Source organism: Salvia hispanica, chromosome 3 (genome assembly GCF_023119035.1).
Source record: "Salvia hispanica cultivar TCC Black 2014 chromosome 3, UniMelb_Shisp_WGS_1.0, whole genome shotgun sequence".
Classification (NCBI taxonomy): Eukaryota; Viridiplantae; Streptophyta; class Magnoliopsida; order Lamiales; family Lamiaceae; genus Salvia; species Salvia hispanica.
In genome coordinates, this window is record NC_062967.1 from 37,063,273 (window position 1) to 37,080,890 (window position 17,618).

General features: G+C 37.2%; 4 protein-coding genes across 4 annotated transcripts; 1 reads left to right on the top strand and 3 right to left on the bottom strand.

Moving 5' to 3' along the window:
• Window positions 1–578: 578 nt before the first annotated feature.
• LOC125214087 (vacuolar-sorting protein BRO1-like) lies at window positions 579–5,357 on the top strand. The gene is made up of 9 exons (XM_048114965.1): window positions 579–1,098; window positions 1,437–1,744; window positions 2,004–2,957; window positions 3,067–3,156; window positions 3,325–3,393; window positions 3,567–3,707; window positions 3,840–3,888; window positions 4,211–4,314; window positions 4,421–5,357. The coding sequence occupies exons 1-9, from the start codon at window positions 729–731 to the stop codon at window positions 5,168–5,170; spliced, it is 2,835 nt and encodes a 944-aa protein (XP_047970922.1). The 5' UTR covers window positions 579–728; the 3' UTR covers window positions 5,171–5,357.
• Window positions 5,358–6,025: 668 nt separating this feature from the next.
• LOC125212752 (loganic acid O-methyltransferase-like) lies at window positions 6,026–7,496 on the bottom strand. The gene is made up of 3 exons (XM_048112998.1): window positions 7,418–7,496; window positions 6,667–7,290; window positions 6,026–6,543 (listed from the first exon to the last, which is right to left on the bottom strand). Exons 1-3 carry the CDS (start codon window positions 7,466–7,468, stop codon window positions 6,211–6,213), a joined length of 1,008 nt encoding a protein of 335 aa, XP_047968955.1. The 5' UTR covers window positions 7,469–7,496; the 3' UTR covers window positions 6,026–6,210.
• A 3,922-nt stretch (window positions 7,497–11,418) lies between these two features.
• On the bottom strand, window positions 11,419–13,088 carry LOC125212753 (loganic acid O-methyltransferase-like). Its single transcript, XM_048112999.1, has 3 exons — window positions 13,015–13,088; window positions 12,269–12,892; window positions 11,419–11,885 (listed from the first exon to the last, which is right to left on the bottom strand). Exons 1-3 carry the CDS (start codon window positions 13,063–13,065, stop codon window positions 11,553–11,555), a joined length of 1,008 nt encoding a protein of 335 aa, XP_047968956.1. The 5' UTR covers window positions 13,066–13,088; the 3' UTR covers window positions 11,419–11,552.
• A 1,891-nt stretch (window positions 13,089–14,979) lies between these two features.
• LOC125210044 (loganic acid O-methyltransferase-like) lies at window positions 14,980–16,337 on the bottom strand. The gene is made up of 2 exons (XM_048109618.1): window positions 15,840–16,337; window positions 14,980–15,312 (listed from the first exon to the last, which is right to left on the bottom strand). Exons 1-2 carry the CDS (start codon window positions 16,335–16,337, stop codon window positions 14,980–14,982), a joined length of 831 nt encoding a protein of 276 aa, XP_047965575.1.
• Window positions 16,338–17,618: the final 1,281 nt, after the last annotated feature.

Genomic DNA, 17,618 nt, shown 5'->3' on the forward strand with positions numbered 1-17,618 from the left:
TAATTAGGAGTAATAAATTTACTTACCTAGGAGTAACTAGTTAGTAGTAGTATTATTTTTTATTTAATTAACTACAATAATTAAAATAATACTGTAGTAATTTTTTTTGTCTGTTTTCTAACCATGGAAACTTTTTTTTAGGAATATTTACTTTCTAACGTGATGAAATTCATTTTACATGACATATTTTTCTTTATGTCTTTTATTTTATTAATTTTGTATTAAAATTTGTTACCTTTTAAATATTTTTACTTTTACGGGAGGAAGAGAATAATAACATAGATTAGTTTTATAATAGAATATAAGTAAAATGAGTTAGTGGAAAGTGATGTGTACCTACCATTTATAGTAAAAGCGAATCAAAACTCTTAATTGCGAAGAGACAACACAATAAAAATAATTTTATATTCAAAATCTTTTATACATTTACATAACTAGTTAAATTAGTTTATGCAATATATTTAGATAGTTTAAGGTTTTATTGTGAGAATTATATAAGTATTCAAGGTAAGTAATCAAAGAAAATAATTAAATTAATATTAGTAGAATAGAAAAATCAAAACCCCCAAATACGATAGGGACAAAAGTCGAATTTCCAATCCATTGACCTGGAAATTTTCATCAAACACTGCGTTAAATCCCAAAATCAACTGAATTACTTCATCAGATTTCTGCCGAATTCATCGGCGATCGTTTTCCGATAATCTGCCGCCTCTGCGCCGTCAACGATGGCGGTCCCGTCGTCCACTACCACCTCGAATATCATGCTCGCGATCTTCGAGAAGAAGACCAACTCCGTCGACCTCTACCGGCCTCTGCGCAATTTCATCGTGATCAATTATTCCGAGCGCGAGGCTCAGAATTTGGAGGACGATCTCCAGACGCTGAAGCAGCTGCGCTCCGAGGTCGAGCGCGGCGGCGCGGCGGATTCGCCGACCGCGCGGCGTGATCTGCTCCAGAACTACTACAGAGCGCTCTGCGTGGTGGAATCTAGGTTTCCGATATCGCCGGAAAAGGATCACGTCAATGCGGTGTCGTTTATTTGGTATGACGCTTTTAAGAATAAGCAGAAGGCTACTCAACAGAATATTCATCTAGGTTGGTATTTCTAATGAATTTGATCAGTTAAAGGTATTTAGTTGGTGCAATTTTTGAGAGGAAACTTCGTTGTGTGGCTTGTTGAAAACGAATTGGATTAGCTGTTTATTTTGCACTGTGTTATACTTTCATCTGTTGCAGCTTGAATGAGTACTACTGAATATATTGAACAATGGGAAGATATTGATCTAAATTAATCGGGGATGATTGATCCCTGGAAATGGACAGTGTTTTTTTTTAAAAACTGCATCAATTTAGATGAGTTGAAGACTGCTCTTTTTTGGTAGTATAGATGTATCTCTTTAACAGTCTTCTCTTATCTTCTTAAATTAATGTAGAAAAAGCTGCTGTCCTGTTCAATTTGGGGGCAGTCCACAGCCAAATTGGACTGAGTTGCGATAGATCCGCAGTTGAAGGAAGGAAGCAGGCTTCACATTCATTTATGGCAGCAGCTGGGGCATTTGCGTTTTTGAAGGATAATGTGGCAATGAAGGCATCAGCGGGAGGCTCAACTACTCTTGATATTTCGGTGGAGTGTGTTGGGTTGCTGGAGAGGTTGATGTTAGCTCAGGCACAGGAATGTGTGTATGAGAATACCATAGCTAAGGGAAGCAGTCCTGGAGTATGTGCAAAGATTTCAAGACAGGTATTGAGAAGTAGATATGTTTCTTCATCCTCATGTAATATTTATTATTGACTGGAGAATCAGTTGGCCTTGTTAAGCTATCAGGTAAAGTGACAGGACTCAGGAGGACACATAGACTACAACCTATTTAAACAAGAAAAATATTTAAGTGATTTTTAACATCCAATTTGAAAAAAGAAAAAAAAAGAAGTGTTGGGATGCTCTGTTGGTGTATGAATGAATTCATTTTGACTTTAACTTGGACAAATCTTGATTACAGGTTGGGCTATTCTATGAGGATGCGTTGGCAGCACTTACTGTTACACCATTGAGTCAGCATTTTGAAAAAGGATGGATTTCCCATGTTCAACTTAAGGCAGCCATGTTTCATGGGGAGGCCTGCTACAGGTACAGTTTGGAGCTGCATGGGAAGGAAGAAATTGCTGAAGAGATCGCACGTGTAAAAATTGGGATTAGTGCCTTATCCGATGCAAGAAAGTCAGCTCCTAGAGGGGCTGCTCAGCAGCTCTTGGATGCAGTCACTAAACTAGAAACTATATTAAAATCTAACTTGGAGAGGGCCGTGAAGGAGAATGATAGAGTGTACTTGATGAGGGTTCCTCCTGCCAGTTCTTTATCAGCACTTCCAACATTTTCTATGGTTAAGCCAATGGTAATGAATGAGATATTGGATGCTAGCAAAGAGAAGATGTTTGCCAGTCTTGTCCCTGATAGCAGTGCGAAGTCCCTTTCTAGGTATACTGAAATGGTGGATGACATCATTAGGACACAGGCTGAGAAATTGCAACAGGGAAGTGAACTAGCTCGGGTGAGGCTGAGGGAGATGGATTTGCCTGATTCAGTTCTTTCACTGGAAGGGAACACTCCTTTGCCACCTGTTCTAAAAGAAGATGTTGAGGCAGTACAGATTTGTGGTGGCCCGGCAGGTTTAGAAGCTGAGCTGCAGCAACTTAAAGATTTAAGTAGGGTGAACCATGAAATGTTGATTCAAACAGAGGAGCAGTTGCAGAAAGAAGCAACCGAAGATGCACAGTTCAGGAACCAATTTGGAACTCGGTGGACTAGGCCACAATCCAGTACCTTAACGAAGAACTTACAAGATAGGTTAAATAGGTTTGCAGCCAATCTGAAGCAGGCTGCAGAAAGTGATGCTCGGATAGAGAGATCTGTTCGGGAGCATTTAGTCCTTATGTCAATCCTTGACTCTCGGCCTGTAAGCTTTTGAACCTCCTCTCATTCGGTTTTTACCGCACACATTTTCCTTTGATTGATATCATTGCAATAATATTAATTCTTCTGTTAATCTATTTTAACTTTTTTAGATTGAATCTGCCCTGCCAAGTCTTTCAAGGCCAATAATGTCGCTGGATGCTGGTGAAGATGCTATAGTTGGAGCCCTGAAGCAGAGTCTGGTTAGTTCCTCTCACTGAAGCTTTAGTGTATATGTTCGACCTATGAATTCTTTGTCTTTCTCACGATTCTTCTCTTTCAAAAGTTATTGACGAACGGTCCTGGAATTGTGATGAGATTCTGTGAAAGAACTATTCTTGTTTATACTTCTGTATCATGATTCTTTGTAGAGGCAATTGGAGACTCTTGGTGCTCAAAGGGCAGGTCTTGAAGACATGCTCAAAGAAATGAAGAGGAAGGTGAGCTTGACTGGTCATATGCTTGTTTTTATTTAGGTTTAGCATTTTGTAAGCATTGGGTGCTGTTACATTTTATATGTACTATAAACATAACTCACTTAATTTGGAGCTTGGTTTTGCCAGTTCCGTTGTCGTTTTTATTTGACCTTTTCGGCTTATGGTTTGTGAGCCAGGATGATATATTACCCAAGTTGATGGCTACAGCTGGCTCTCATGAAGATCTTTTTAGAAAGGAGATATCCAAGTATGATAACATCTGTGAAGAAATTGCGAAGAACCTTGGAGCTCAAGAGCAATTATTGATGCATATTCAGGTTTAAATATAATTTATTGTGTTACTAGTCCCCTTTGAGTGATTTTAACTTGCATGATTTCCATGTGAAGTTGATTCAAAACTGATACTCCATCAAAGCATTCATTAACTTGATCCTTCATATTATTCACAGGCTCAAAATGATGAGTTTGCTGCTATCTTTAACCTTGAAGACTATAAAGGTATTGCTTGCTGGATGCAATTTGTGCCATCCTTGTCTTGCTTCTTAGTCATTCATACACTTTTTCATCCCGAGAGCTTTTCACACACCTTAAACACACGTTCACTTTGATTTGTCCTTTAGATTTTGGTTTCTAGTGATTTACCATGGAACCCCTGCATTTTTTCTGCGAGCATATGGAAGATTAATTTGAGCCTAAGCTAAAGTTTTTTCTGGCTTCACATACCAGCCAATATCTTCAATTCTTGGCATTTCGTGATATTGCCTCGAGTTTTGGATTCTGGTCTTACTCTCTGCTGATAATCCAGTCTTGTAACTTTCAGCGTCTCGTGAGAAGGCCTATAAACAGATCGAAGCTGCCATAGCTAAATATCGAGAAATCAAGGAGAACATCAATGAAGGACTGAAGTTTTATGTTACTCTTCAGGTAAGAAATTCTTCCATCATTATATCCCTACATAACATATATTTTTACAAGACTGTAGCCATAAGAGTTTCTAAACATATGCGATGCTGTTTGGCTGCGGAAACAGGATGCTATAACCCTCGTAAAGCAACAATGCAGCGATTTCGTGATGACTAGGAACATGCAGTGCCGAGAAATGATTGATGATGTTCAGAAGAAACTAGCTGGTCTTAATTTCCAAGACAGCAAAAGCAGTAGCTATTCTTTCCTGCCCTCGTCACAGCCTCATCAAACTCAATCGTCCAACCCACAACAGCCCTTGGATCAAGGACGTGTGCCCCACACGTCATACCTCCAAACACCCCCTACCTACCAGCCACCTCAGCACCCGACAATGGCCTCTCCCTACCAGCCCTCTCAGCACCCGACAACAGCATCTCCCTACCAGCCCTCTCAGCACCCGACAACAGCATCTCCCTACCAGCCATCTCAGCACCCGACAACTGCCTCTCCCTACCAGCCATCTCAGCACACGACAGCTGCCTCTCCCTACCAGGCACCTCAGCACCCGACAGCTGCCTCTACCTATCAGCAGGCACCTCAGCACTCAACGCCACCCGCCTATGCTCAGACTCCTCCTTACGGATACTCACAACCACCGCCAGCTCCATACCAGCCTCCCGCTTCAAATTATCCATACCCACCTCCCCAACACCAGCAGCATACGAGTGCTGAATACGGGCAATCCCCATATGGTGGCTGGCAAGGCCAATACTACAATGCACCACCGCAGCAAACCGGTTCGATGCCCCGCCCTCCGTACCCGGCTCAATCTCCCTATCCACCTCCCAACCAAAGCGGCTACTACAGACAATAATGGTATGCTTATCTTGTATCTGTTAAACTAAATTCAACATCTAGTTATTGTTTTTTGCGATATGCTACATCATTTAGTTTAATCTACACAGTTCGATTTCAACTGTAACACTTGAGTTCCAAGCTCCTACACAATCACCTTGAATATGCATTGACTTGATTCATAAATACAAATATAATATTTCACATTTCTATTAATTTAGAATCGACATCTAGCTAATTTTTATGTTATAAAATACATACACCTTACCTCTTTTCGTGAAATAATATGCAGATTGCTTTTCCCTTCAATCTTCACATTTTTATCATTTTCAACATCAAAATAGATTTGGTCACATGTAAAAGTAAATGCGAAACTCCTAGCTTGCTTAAACACCTTCGATTTTGTTCCCCAACTATTTATAGCAGGGCCGGAGTTGGGTAGTTTAGACACTCAGCACATTAATAGTTAGATGTTTTGATTTTTACTAATAATGGAAATGGCTCAACAAAGTTGAGATGGAGGGAGTACTTGGCTAAACATAATATCCGTAGCAATTTTGGGCGGTATGAGTGTGTCGTGGGTGAGACTAGGTCCTTGTGGGTTGCTTTGGTGTAGGTGATGTCGGAGGAATCGTGCCCTAGTCAGTTGGGCCGTATCACCTTATTTGATTGTGATGTAGTAGAATGATTGATAACTCATACCAACGACAACCGTGACAACAGACTAAACATTGTTGCGCTTGAGGATAGCAACAACCACAATAGTTCTATCATTAGAAGGATCTACGTAAACTAGTGAAGCCCAGAGTCTCCTCTTAAATAGGTCAAACGTTTCATTGATGGTTTCATCTCCAAATTCATATGTAAGCATATCTTGATGAAAAAACTTAATTAGATTAGATGTATAACAAACACAAGCAAAAACATAATTTTGCAAGATAAAATTCATATTACAATATATAGATAGCCTAAACCCCAAAACCCCACCTTATTTTATTGTGATATAGTAGAATTATTGATGCCCCCGAGTGTCCGACCAACAAAAACGTGACCAAAGTACTAAATATTGTTGCACTTGAGGATAGCAACAACCACTAGAGTTCTATCATTAGAAGGATATGCAGAAACTGGTGAAGCTTGGAGTTTCTTCTTGTAAAGGTCGAAAGTTTCATCGATGGTTTCAGCTCCAAATTCATACGTAAGCAAATTATGTAAACCTGCCCTAAAAATTGCCACGAAGCCATCAACATTGAGCAACGTCCCACTCTTCAAAATCTCCATTCTTTCTATGCTAAAACAATTGCTCTTTTGTAATATGGCCCTCAGTTCTTCAGGGGTGGGACAATGGTATGGAAAGTTAAATGTCTCTGTCTTTGCCTTACTCAATTTCCCCTGCGAAAGTCAATATAGTTGTCAATTACATAGAATTAATCAAAGCTGTCCCTCACTATTGGCTCAAAGAAAAATGTTGTTACAAATGAAAATAAGAATGTAAGTGAAAATAGTAGATTTGACCTTTTTGGCCATGTCGAGGAGGGAAGATCTGAGAAGATCGGTCACCGAGCCAACGGTATACTCTTTTTGTGGGTCCAAATAAGCAGGAACTGAAGGAATTAAAAGAGCCATAATCCCACCTTCCACCATTTCCACAGCCCTACACTTCAAGAATGATTCCAAATCCCTCTCAAGCTGACTCAAATAAGCATCATAAACCTCCTCTCTCTCCTCTCCACCATGCCAAACAAGCCTGAGGCCCTTGGCCGCCTTGGGCACCTCCGTCAGCCACTGGAGCGCCCAAGAAGAGTACGCAAAGTGGACAGACGAAGGCGGGAGAAGGCGACCGTGGAAGTCTCCGGCTACTGCGGCTGCCTTGTAGCTCCTGTCGGGTGGGAGGGAACTGAAGAGGGTGTTGAAATCGTTGGAGACTAAGTCGTTGAAGCACACGAAGAATTCTGGGGTTTTGAGGTACGAGGATTCGTATCTCCGTTTGATGGCTTCGATGATCGTGTGCATGGCCGGAAAAGAGTTGCTTCCGGTTGAGCACCCGAAATCGACAACGCATAAACTATTAGTTGAAATCTCTAATTTCGTGGCGATTTCGTCTTCGATGATTTCCTTTGCAGCCTCCAGGACTCCTCTCTTCAAAACATGAAATATTTTTGCAAAAGGTAATTCCTTTGTTATTTTGTGTATGAGCTCAAATGAATTTATGCGATGTAAACTAAGCAAGAGTTATATATTACTATATCAAAATATAGATTAAAACCTGGTAAGATGAGTTTTTTACATAGCTGAGAGGTCCATTGCCACTATTCATGGAAAAATGTCCATTATCTTTGGAAATGGAATCCATCACGAAACTATAAAGAGATGTGAATCATATGTAGGTATATATAGATAATATTATAATGTTCTAAGCTACAAATGAAAACTCTTACTTCCTTTGTCCTGCCATAGGCAAGACTCTTCTTTTGGGCACGAGATTTAAGAAATTGATATTTAAAAAGTTAAGTGGAGACAGAGTAAAGTATGAGAGAAAAAAAAAGTAGATGAGTGAAAAGAGAAAAAAAATTAAGAGAGGAAATGTATAAGTTTTACCTAAAAAGGGAAATAGCTCATTTATGGCGGGACACCCAAAAAGGACACCCAAAAAGGAAAGTGGCTCGCTTGCGGTGGATAGGAGGAATATTCACTAATTAAGTCAAGTGTTGCAATTGATAACTCAACCGTACGCCAAATCTGATCTAATAAGCGATTGGATTTGATTCTTAGATTCATAAAAATATCGTTTTTATGTGGATTGTGGGAAATCGGCTACAACAGCAAAGTTTATGATATTTAGGACCAAGTTTTAGTTTTGTGAAAATATCTAGAATTCGTCTAAATTTCGTTAGCAACCAATCGCCCTTTTATTGAAGTGCAGATTGTGACACACAAAACTCGAAAGCCACAAAATATAATACTCCGTCCGTCCTCAAATAGAATGAACTATTTCCTTTTTCGTCCGTAAAATTATGAACTTTTTAGTTTTGGAAAATTCAAACATATTACCCTTACACATCATTTTATTTACAACTTATACCAACAATAGTGTAGTGTGGACCCTACTTTCCATTAACATTATTTTCACTACCCTTCTCTCTCTCTTACTTTTTCCTTTATTTATTAAAACGCATGCCATACCCATTGTTCATACTCTTGTGGTATGAAGAGAGTAGTATTTAAGCCCCCATTCTTTTTGTCATAACATATGAGCACATAAAGCCTATAGGCTATATGTGTACATTTTTGGATCTCTTATATTGATATGCGCCTTTTAAATCTCCAGCATCACAAATCCAAACATTACCAATGCCTATTTTTAATCTTCTAGCTAGTTAATATCCTAAGCTAGTTTCTAGGTATGCATTTTAACTAAACCAGAGTAATTTACAGGCGTAATCACAGTTAGGAAACTACTCTGATTTGGCCCATGGACGACTTCCTGTTGGCATCTGTATGTCAAAACTCTCCTCCATAGGAGTGTTTAATTAAGTCGAAGGAATCGCCCCCGCTGCTGGTCCTCGTAAACCGGGATGAACTTCAGGTGATCCTTAAATATGCATCGACTCGTATCATTAGTTCAAATTTAAAGTTTCATTAGTATTATATTAGATCATTCGGCATCCAGCTATTATTATATGTTATAAAATGCATACACCTTGCGACTTTCCGTGATATAATATGCAGATTGCGTTTGCCTTTTAGTCTTCACATTTTTATCATTTTCAAAACTGTGATGGATCACAATCTATTCACATTTTTTTTCATTTTCAAAACTTGCTATGGACCACAATCTACATAGGGGCCTAAGTTGGGTACTTAGACACTCCACACATTAATATGAATTAATGCCCAAGTCTGAGTTGGTTTATCAGCCGACCTGTTAATATTTATATATTCTCAAGATCTATCAAAAGCACGACGTTCAACTGTCGAACTGGGCAGCGCGGTTTTGTGCACGATTTGGAGCAATCGAGATGTAATTCCAAGGCAGAATTGTTTTAGACTGTGAAATTGATTTGGGGGATTGGTAATGTAGGTCGAAGTGAGTCCAATTCCATGGTCTCGATTATCCCAAAATTGGCCAAGATTAAACATGCTTCAACTTGGAATTCTTATGAGATAGGACACTAGAAAACAAGATGAAGCTGCAATCTTGTTAGTATGAGTAGCACCTATCGTTATCGGTTAACTGCCTATCAACTTGGATTCTAGAATATGTATATTAATTTCATGGAATTAATTCAAGTATTTTTTTTAAATCATCCAATGAGATCCTCAGGAACAAGGATCTTCGATATATCCTCAACAAGATATGCGTACGATTTCAATAAGAGTTTAAAATACAAATAGAACTTTGTAAGATAAAATTCTCATTACACTATATAGAGATATTATGAAGAGTGTCCATTACTATGAAGTAGACATAGACATTTAAATTGACCCTCCACCCCAACCCCTACTCTCCTAAGGTGATGTTTGGTACGTTGGATAAGATAATACTGAGATACAATATGTGACAAACAAAAATAGACTTTATCTTGAATTAAATTAGTCAGGGGTTACATCTTAATTAGCACTTTGGAGATAAGCCGAGATGCATTATCACGACCTAACTTTTTGAGAGAAAGTAAAACCAAACAAAATATAAGAATAAATATTACTTCTATCCAAGAGTAGTAGTGGTAACCGAAAGGATCCTAAAAAGAAAAATAAAAGAGGAAAACATATCTTACTTAACAGAAACACTTTATGTGATTATGATCTTAGACCAACGAAACAACAACCGTGACCTATACTAAACATAATTGCACTTGAGAATAACAACCACAACAGTTCTGTCATTAGAAGGATTTGTGTAAGTTGGTAAAACTTGTAGTTTCTCCTTCAAAATGTCGAACATTTTGTTGACAATTTGGTCTCCAAACTCATGTGTAAGCATATTTTGTTTAACTACCCTAAAAAATGCCACGTGACCATCAACAGTGAGCAATGTCCTCGTCTTCAAAATCTCCATTTTTTCTATGCTGAAACTATTGCTCTTTTGCAATATGGCTATCAACTCCTCCGGGTTCTCAGACTTCTCCTTATACAATCTTCCCTGATAAAAACATGTTGTTTGGCCATTCGTCCCGCAACTATGAAAATCAACTAGAAAACCGAATTTTAGATTTGTTCACAATTATCTATGATAGAAATTTCTGGTCACTTACATGTATATTATTTATATTTTCAACCATGATTTTTAGATTTATAGTGACATCTATTCTTCTCATTCTACTTCGCAAATTTGTCTCATTGAAGAAATACTCTCACAAATGTTGAATATTGAATAACTCGATCACTAATCAGACTTGGATCACTTGAAGTTATCATTCCTTAATTTTTAGAAAAATATCTATATATAACTATAATCATAACAACAAGAATTTTTAGATAATATTATTTCCTATATTAATAAATTTATTGACTACTATAAGAAACATAATTTTATAGTATGCCACAAGTTGCTAGTATGCTATAGGTTGCTAATTTCTATATAACTCGACTAGATGCCTGTTACTAATTTTAATCTACAATTGTAATGTGTTTTTAAAGTTAAAATTTTTTCTGAAACATGGAAAATATGGATTGGATATATGGGCTTCATTGGACTCAAGGACATGATTTATTCTTTCAAATTTAGTTTCATATTTGTATGAAGATGTCCACTACTATAAAATACACATACATTTAGATAACATAATATTGAGATATACATTTAGATAAGATAATACTGAGAGAGAATATTGAGATGCAATGTGCTAAACCAAAGCAGACTTTATTTTGAAAATTAGTCACTAGGGTGGGGTTGGAGCAAATAATTGTGAGACGCAGTGTAATGTTAGCACTTTCAAGACGAGCCGGGATACATTATCACGTGCTAACTTTTTGAGAGAAAATACAACTGAATAAGATATAAGAGTAAACATGGCTTCTAGTCATGGGCAATACTGGTAATGAACAGATCCTAAGAAGTAAAAAGGAAAGACTATACTCCCTCCGTCCCCCATTAATTGTCCACTTTTGTCATTTTCGTTCATCCCTCGTTAATTGTCAACTTTCACTTTTGAGTATAAATGATAATAGGTCCCACATTCCACTAACTCATTCCACACACATTTTATTATAAAATTAATATATAAAAGTGATACTCATATTCCACTAACTTTTTCAAACCACTTTTCTTTACATTTCTTAAAACCCTTGCCAGAACCAAAGTGGACAATTATTGGGGGACAGAGAGAGAATATTTCTTAACAGAAACACTTTATTTGATTGTGTTCTCTGAGCAACAAAACAACGACCGTGACCACATACTAAACATCATTGCGCTTGAGAATAACAACAACCACAATAGTTCTATCATTAGAAGCATTTGCGTAAGCATGTGAACTTTGGAGTTTCTTCTTCAAAAGGTTGAACGTTTCGTCGATGATTTTGTCTCCAAACTCATGTGTAAGTATATTTTGTTTAACTGCCCTTAAAGCTGCCACGTGGCCATCAACCGTGAGCAAAGTCCGAGTCTTCAAAATCTCCATTCTTTCTATGCTGAAACTATTGTTCTTTTGCAAAATAGGTATCAACTCCTCTGAGGTGGGAATATAGCATGGAAAGTTAAAAGTCTCCGACTTCGCCTTGCACAATCTTCCCTGTTAAAATTGATTTCATTACAAAAAGGGTAAATTTGTAGGAAAAATATGAAGTTTGACTGTTCGTTCCGCAACATTGAAAACCAACTAGAGAAACCATGAATTTTAGAGTTGTTCACAATTATCCTATGATGAAAATTTCTGGTCGATTACGTGTAATATGATGTTCATATTTTAAAACTAACTGATGACGTTTTCTTTATTAATAGAAACCAATTTTTTTTACCATTGAATAATTGATAATAAATCCGAACTTCGTGATTTTTCTAGGTAGTTTTAAAGTTATGGAATAGACTAAAATATGCCAAAAATTTATGTTTTTGCGATAATCTACCCTAATAAAAGTCGTATTTTTCGAAAAAAGTCAAAAGCATAGATTTGACCTTTTTAGCCATGTCGAGGAGGGAAGATCTGAGAAGGTCGGCCAGCGTTCCAATAGTAAACTCTTTTTGTGGGTCCCAATAGGCCGGTAAGGCCGGAATGAGAAGAGCCACAATCCCATCTTTAACCATTTCTACAGCCCTACTCTTCAAGAATGATTCCATATCCCTCTCAAACTGCCCCAAATAAGCTGCATAAACCTCCTTTCCCTCTCCTCCGCTCCAAATTGAAGACTTGAGGCCCTCTGCCGCCTTGGGCACCTCCGACAGCCATTGGAGCGCCCAAGAAGAGTACGCAAAGTGGACAGACGACGGTGGGAGAAGGCGGAGGTGGAAGTCTCCGGGCACTGTGGAAGCCTCATAGCTCCTGTCGGACGGGAGGGAATTGAAGAGGGTGTTGAAATCGTTGGAGACACTGTCGTTGAAGCAGACATAGAATTCTGGGGTTTTGAGGTCTGAGGATTCGTATTTCTGTTTGACGGCTTCGATGATCGTGTGCATGGCCGGAAAAGAGTTGCTTCCGGTTGAGCATCCGAAGTCGGCAATGCAGAAGGTACTAGTTGAAATATCTAATTTTTTGGCTATTTCTTCTTCGATGATTGCGTTTGAAGTTTCCAATATTCCTCTCTTGAAAACATAAAATGTTTTGCTAAAGTTAATTTCATAATTGATTAGCAAACATGAAGAACTATCGATAAATATCAACATATGAATGGAATTGTTAACTTATGATAGTAATAGATGTATACCTGGTAGGATGAGTTTTTGACATAGCTGTGATATCCATCGCCACCATTCATGGAAAAATATGCATTATCTTTGGAATCCATCACGAAATTAAGCATGTAAATTTTGATTTGTTTTCCTGAATTATAAATAGAATAAAGTTCAAAATTAGTTACTCTACATTTGACCTAAAAAACTCTTTAGTCATACTCCCTCCGTCCCTCATTAATTGATACCTATTTTCTTTTTACGTCTGTCCCCATTGATTAACACCATTACTTTTTACTACTTTTGATAGTGAACTCCACATTCCATTAACTCATTCTTCTCACCTTTTATTATAAATTAATATATTAAAGTAGGACCTATATTCTATTAAAGTTTTCCATTCACTTTCCACTACATTTTTTAAAATTCATGCCAAGTCATACCGGTGTCAATTAATAGGAGGCGGAAGAGTATACATTAAGTTTGTTACCTTTTAGTCTCTAATATGTTTTGATCCAAGTTAACAATCTCGTTAATAACTTTTGACCAAATTTGTGATTTAATTTTGAATTTAAATAATCCAATTAACCTAATTAATATTAATCATTAGGTTAATCAAGGTTGATTAGATAATAGGGCTGGGCAACAAGACATAGACTTAAGAGCATCCACAATGGATGTCCGATCTCACACCGGATCGCCTGAGATCGCACTCGGGTGTCGTCGGGCATCCATTGCAGACGTCGGGCGCGCCCGAGGACGACCGAACGTTCGGTCACGACCGATCTCCCGCCCGATCCATCGGGCGTGAGATCAGGCGCCCATTGCGACACAACGCCCGAGCCTGATCTCGGAAAAAAATTGACTTTTAATTATAAACACCGATTTTTAATTTAAAAAATCGATTTTTAAATTAAAAAATCATTTTTTAACTTGAAATAAAAAACTATAATTTCACAATGATCCATACTAAAAGACGGATCCGTGAATTAGTGAAAAAATATATTTTGTAGAATATATTTGGTAGAATATATTCCTTCACACCAAATGAACAAGTTTTGCATTACTTGAGTAAACCTTTTAGAGATACGTTTTCAACTCCAACTTTTATTGTGACTTCGATGTGGGACAAATGGTAGTTTTATAGATAGGTTTTCAACTATCTAGGAAAATTATAGAGGTTGTGTGTTCAAGCCCCAAACTCAACATATCTTTTTAATTTTGACCTTTGCTCTCACTAGCTTCCACTAGGGCATCCATTGTGGATGCTCTAAGACCATCTCCAAGGGTAAACTAAAACTTAAAATGAGATAGGTATTTAGCTCCAATAGTACTCAAAAACCAATCCCATTTTTGGTTTTTGAGAAAAAAATACCTATCTTTAGGTTTACACTAAACTCAAACCCAAAACTTTTTCAAATTTTGTGAGTAAAAAGAGCATAATAGAGAGAATATTCTTTTAAGTTTGAGTTTAGAGTAAATGGTTGGAGTAAAATCATATTTGGTGTGACATTTACACTAAAATGAGTTTGAGTTTAGTGTAAATGGTTGGAGATGCTCTAAGTCACAGTTTTTTTTGTGTGATATGGTCAAGCGGTAGAGATGTTAATGCTTGAGACTAAAAGTTTCAGTTTCGAGTCCTATGTGGCTGCAATATTTAAGTTTAAATTCATTTACCCAAAAAAAGTCACCTTTCAGCCTTTTCTCCAGCTAGTTATCCTAAAACTAGCATTTAAGTTTTCTATATACTTGCCAATCAGATTTAAGTCTACTGTTAAGATGTCAATTAGTTAGGCATGAGATTGTACAACTCTTACAAGCTCTTATGACCTTGAAAGGTTCTAGCAACTGAGTATTTAAGTATCCTTAAACTGTTATTGGCTCTTTGGCTTCCATATTAATAAATTCTATATTTGATCCTAATAAGAAAAGAAAAATATCTCACTTAATAGAACACTTTATTTGATTGTGATCTGAGACCAACAAAACAGTTGACCACACTAAACATCGTTGCGCTTGAGAATAACAACCACCACAATAGTTTTATCATTAGAAGGATTTGCGTAAGCTAGTGAATATTGGAGTTTCTTCTTCAAAAGGTCGAACGTTTCGTCGATGATTTCGTCTCCAAACTCATGCATAAACATATTTTGTTTAACTGCCCTAAAAAATGCCACATGGCCATCAATAGTGAGCAATGTCCTCGTCTTTAAAATCTCCATTTTTTCTATGTTGAAATTATTGCTCTTTTGCAACATGGCTCTCAACTCCTCTGAGGTGGGAGTGTAGCATGGAAAGTTAAAAGTCTCCGACCTCGCCTTACATAATCTTCCCTGTTAAAATTGATTTTATTACATATAAAAAAAGGGTAAATTTCTAGGAAAAACATGTTGTTTGGCCGTTCATCCAACAACTTTGACAATCAACTTGAAAAACCATGAATTTTAAATTTCTTCAAAATTATCTATGATAAAAATTTCTGGTCACTTACATTTAATATATTGTTCATACTCCCTCCGTCCCCCATAATTTGTCACCATTTGACCCGGCACGAGTTTTAAGAAATGTTATAGAAAGTGGGTTGAAAAAGTTAGTGGCATGTGGGTCCTACTTTTATAAATTAGTTTTATAATAAAATGTGAGTGAGAATGAGTTAGTGGAATATGAGGTCCACTATCAAAGATGGTAAAAGTGAAAGGCAACAAATTTTTAGGGACGGACGAAAAAAGAAATAGGTGACAAATTAGGGACGGAGGGAGTATTTTTCAACCATGAATTTTAGATTTGCAGTGACATCTATTTATGATATTTCGAATAATATTTATGGTTTCAAATAAAAAGTGAAAGACATAGATTTGACCTTTTTGACCATGTCGAGGAGGGAAGATCTGAGAAGGTCGGCCAACGTCCCAACCGTAAACTCTTTTTGTGGGTCCCAATGGGCAGGTAGTGCAGGAATTAGGAGAGCCATAATCCCACCTTTCACCATTTCCACAGCCCTACACTTCAAGAATGCTTCCAAATCCCTCTCAAATTGATTCAAATAAGCTGCATAAACCTCCTCATTCTCTCCTCCGCTCCAAATCAAAGACTTGAGCCCCTCCGCTGCCTTGGGCACCTCTGACAGCCAGTGGAGAGACCAAGCAGCATACGCAAAGTGGATGGACGACTGTGGGAGTAGGCGAGGGTGGAAGTCTCCGGGCACTGCTAAAATTTCGTAGCTCCGATCGGGTGGGAGGGAACTGAAAAGGGTGTTGAAATCGTTGGAGACGATGTCGTTGAACCAGACGTAGAACTCTGGGGTTTTGAGGTCTGGTGATTCATATTTCTGTTTGACAGCTTCGATGATCGTGTGCATGACTGGAAAAGAGTTGCTTCCGGTTGAGCACCGGAAGTCGGCAATGCAGAAGGTATTAGTTGAAATATCTAATTTTGTGGCTTTTCTTCTTCGATGATTGCGTTTGAAGTTTCCAACACTCCTCTCTTGAAAACATAAAATGTTTTGCTAATGTTAATTTCATAATTGATTAGCAAACATGAAGACCTATCGATCATATCAACATATGTATGGAATTGTTAACTTATGATAGTAATAGATGTATTCCTGGTAGGATGAGTTTTTGACATAGCTGTGATATCCATCGCCACCATTCATGGAAAAATATGCATTATCTTTGGAATCCATCACGAAATTATGTATGTAGAAAGGTGAGTGAATCATATATGCATATATAGACCATATGAAAGGGATATCTTTTCTACATTATCTATTTTTCATAATGAATCTAAAAATAGTTTGTATTATGGTTATTATTCATTTCCATAAGTAGTTAGGATTTTGATTTATTTCCTGATTTATAAATAGAATAAAGTTTAAAATTAATCTTCTACATTTGACTTAAAAAACTCTTTAGTGATACTCACTTGTACTCTATTAATTGACACCAATTTTCTTTTTTCGCCTGTCCCCATTAATTGACAACCTTACCTTTTTACTACTTTTGATAGTGGATCTCACATTCCACTAACCCATTCTACTCATATTTTAATAAAATTAATATATAAAAATAGGATCCATATTTCACTAATCTTTTCCATTCACTATCCACCACATTTCTTAAAATCCGTGCCAAGTCAACCAGTGTCAATTAATGGGAGACGGAGGACTATATATTAAGTTTGTTACCTTTTAGTCTCTAATATGTTTTAATTCAAAGTTAACAATCCCGTTAATAACTTCAGATCAAATTTATAGTTTAATTTGAATTTAAATAATCCAATTAACCTAATTAATATTAATTATTTGCAATGATAATTCATTTGGATAATCAAGGTTAATAAGATAATAGGGTTGGGCAACAAGACATAGACTTAAGTCACCATTTTTTTTTGTATGTGATTTGGTCAAACGGTAGAGAGGTTAATACTTGAGACCAAAAGTCTCATGAGTTTCAAGTCCTCTGTAGTACTCCCTCCATCCCTCCCTCTGTAGTAGAGACATTTCTTGTCGGCTTGAGATTTAAGAAAAATTGTTTAAACGAGTTAAGTAAAAGGAGAATAAAGTAGAAAGGAAAAAGGTACAGATGAAGAGAGAATAAAGTAAGAGAGAGTAAAATACTTTTTGCCAAAAAAGGAAATA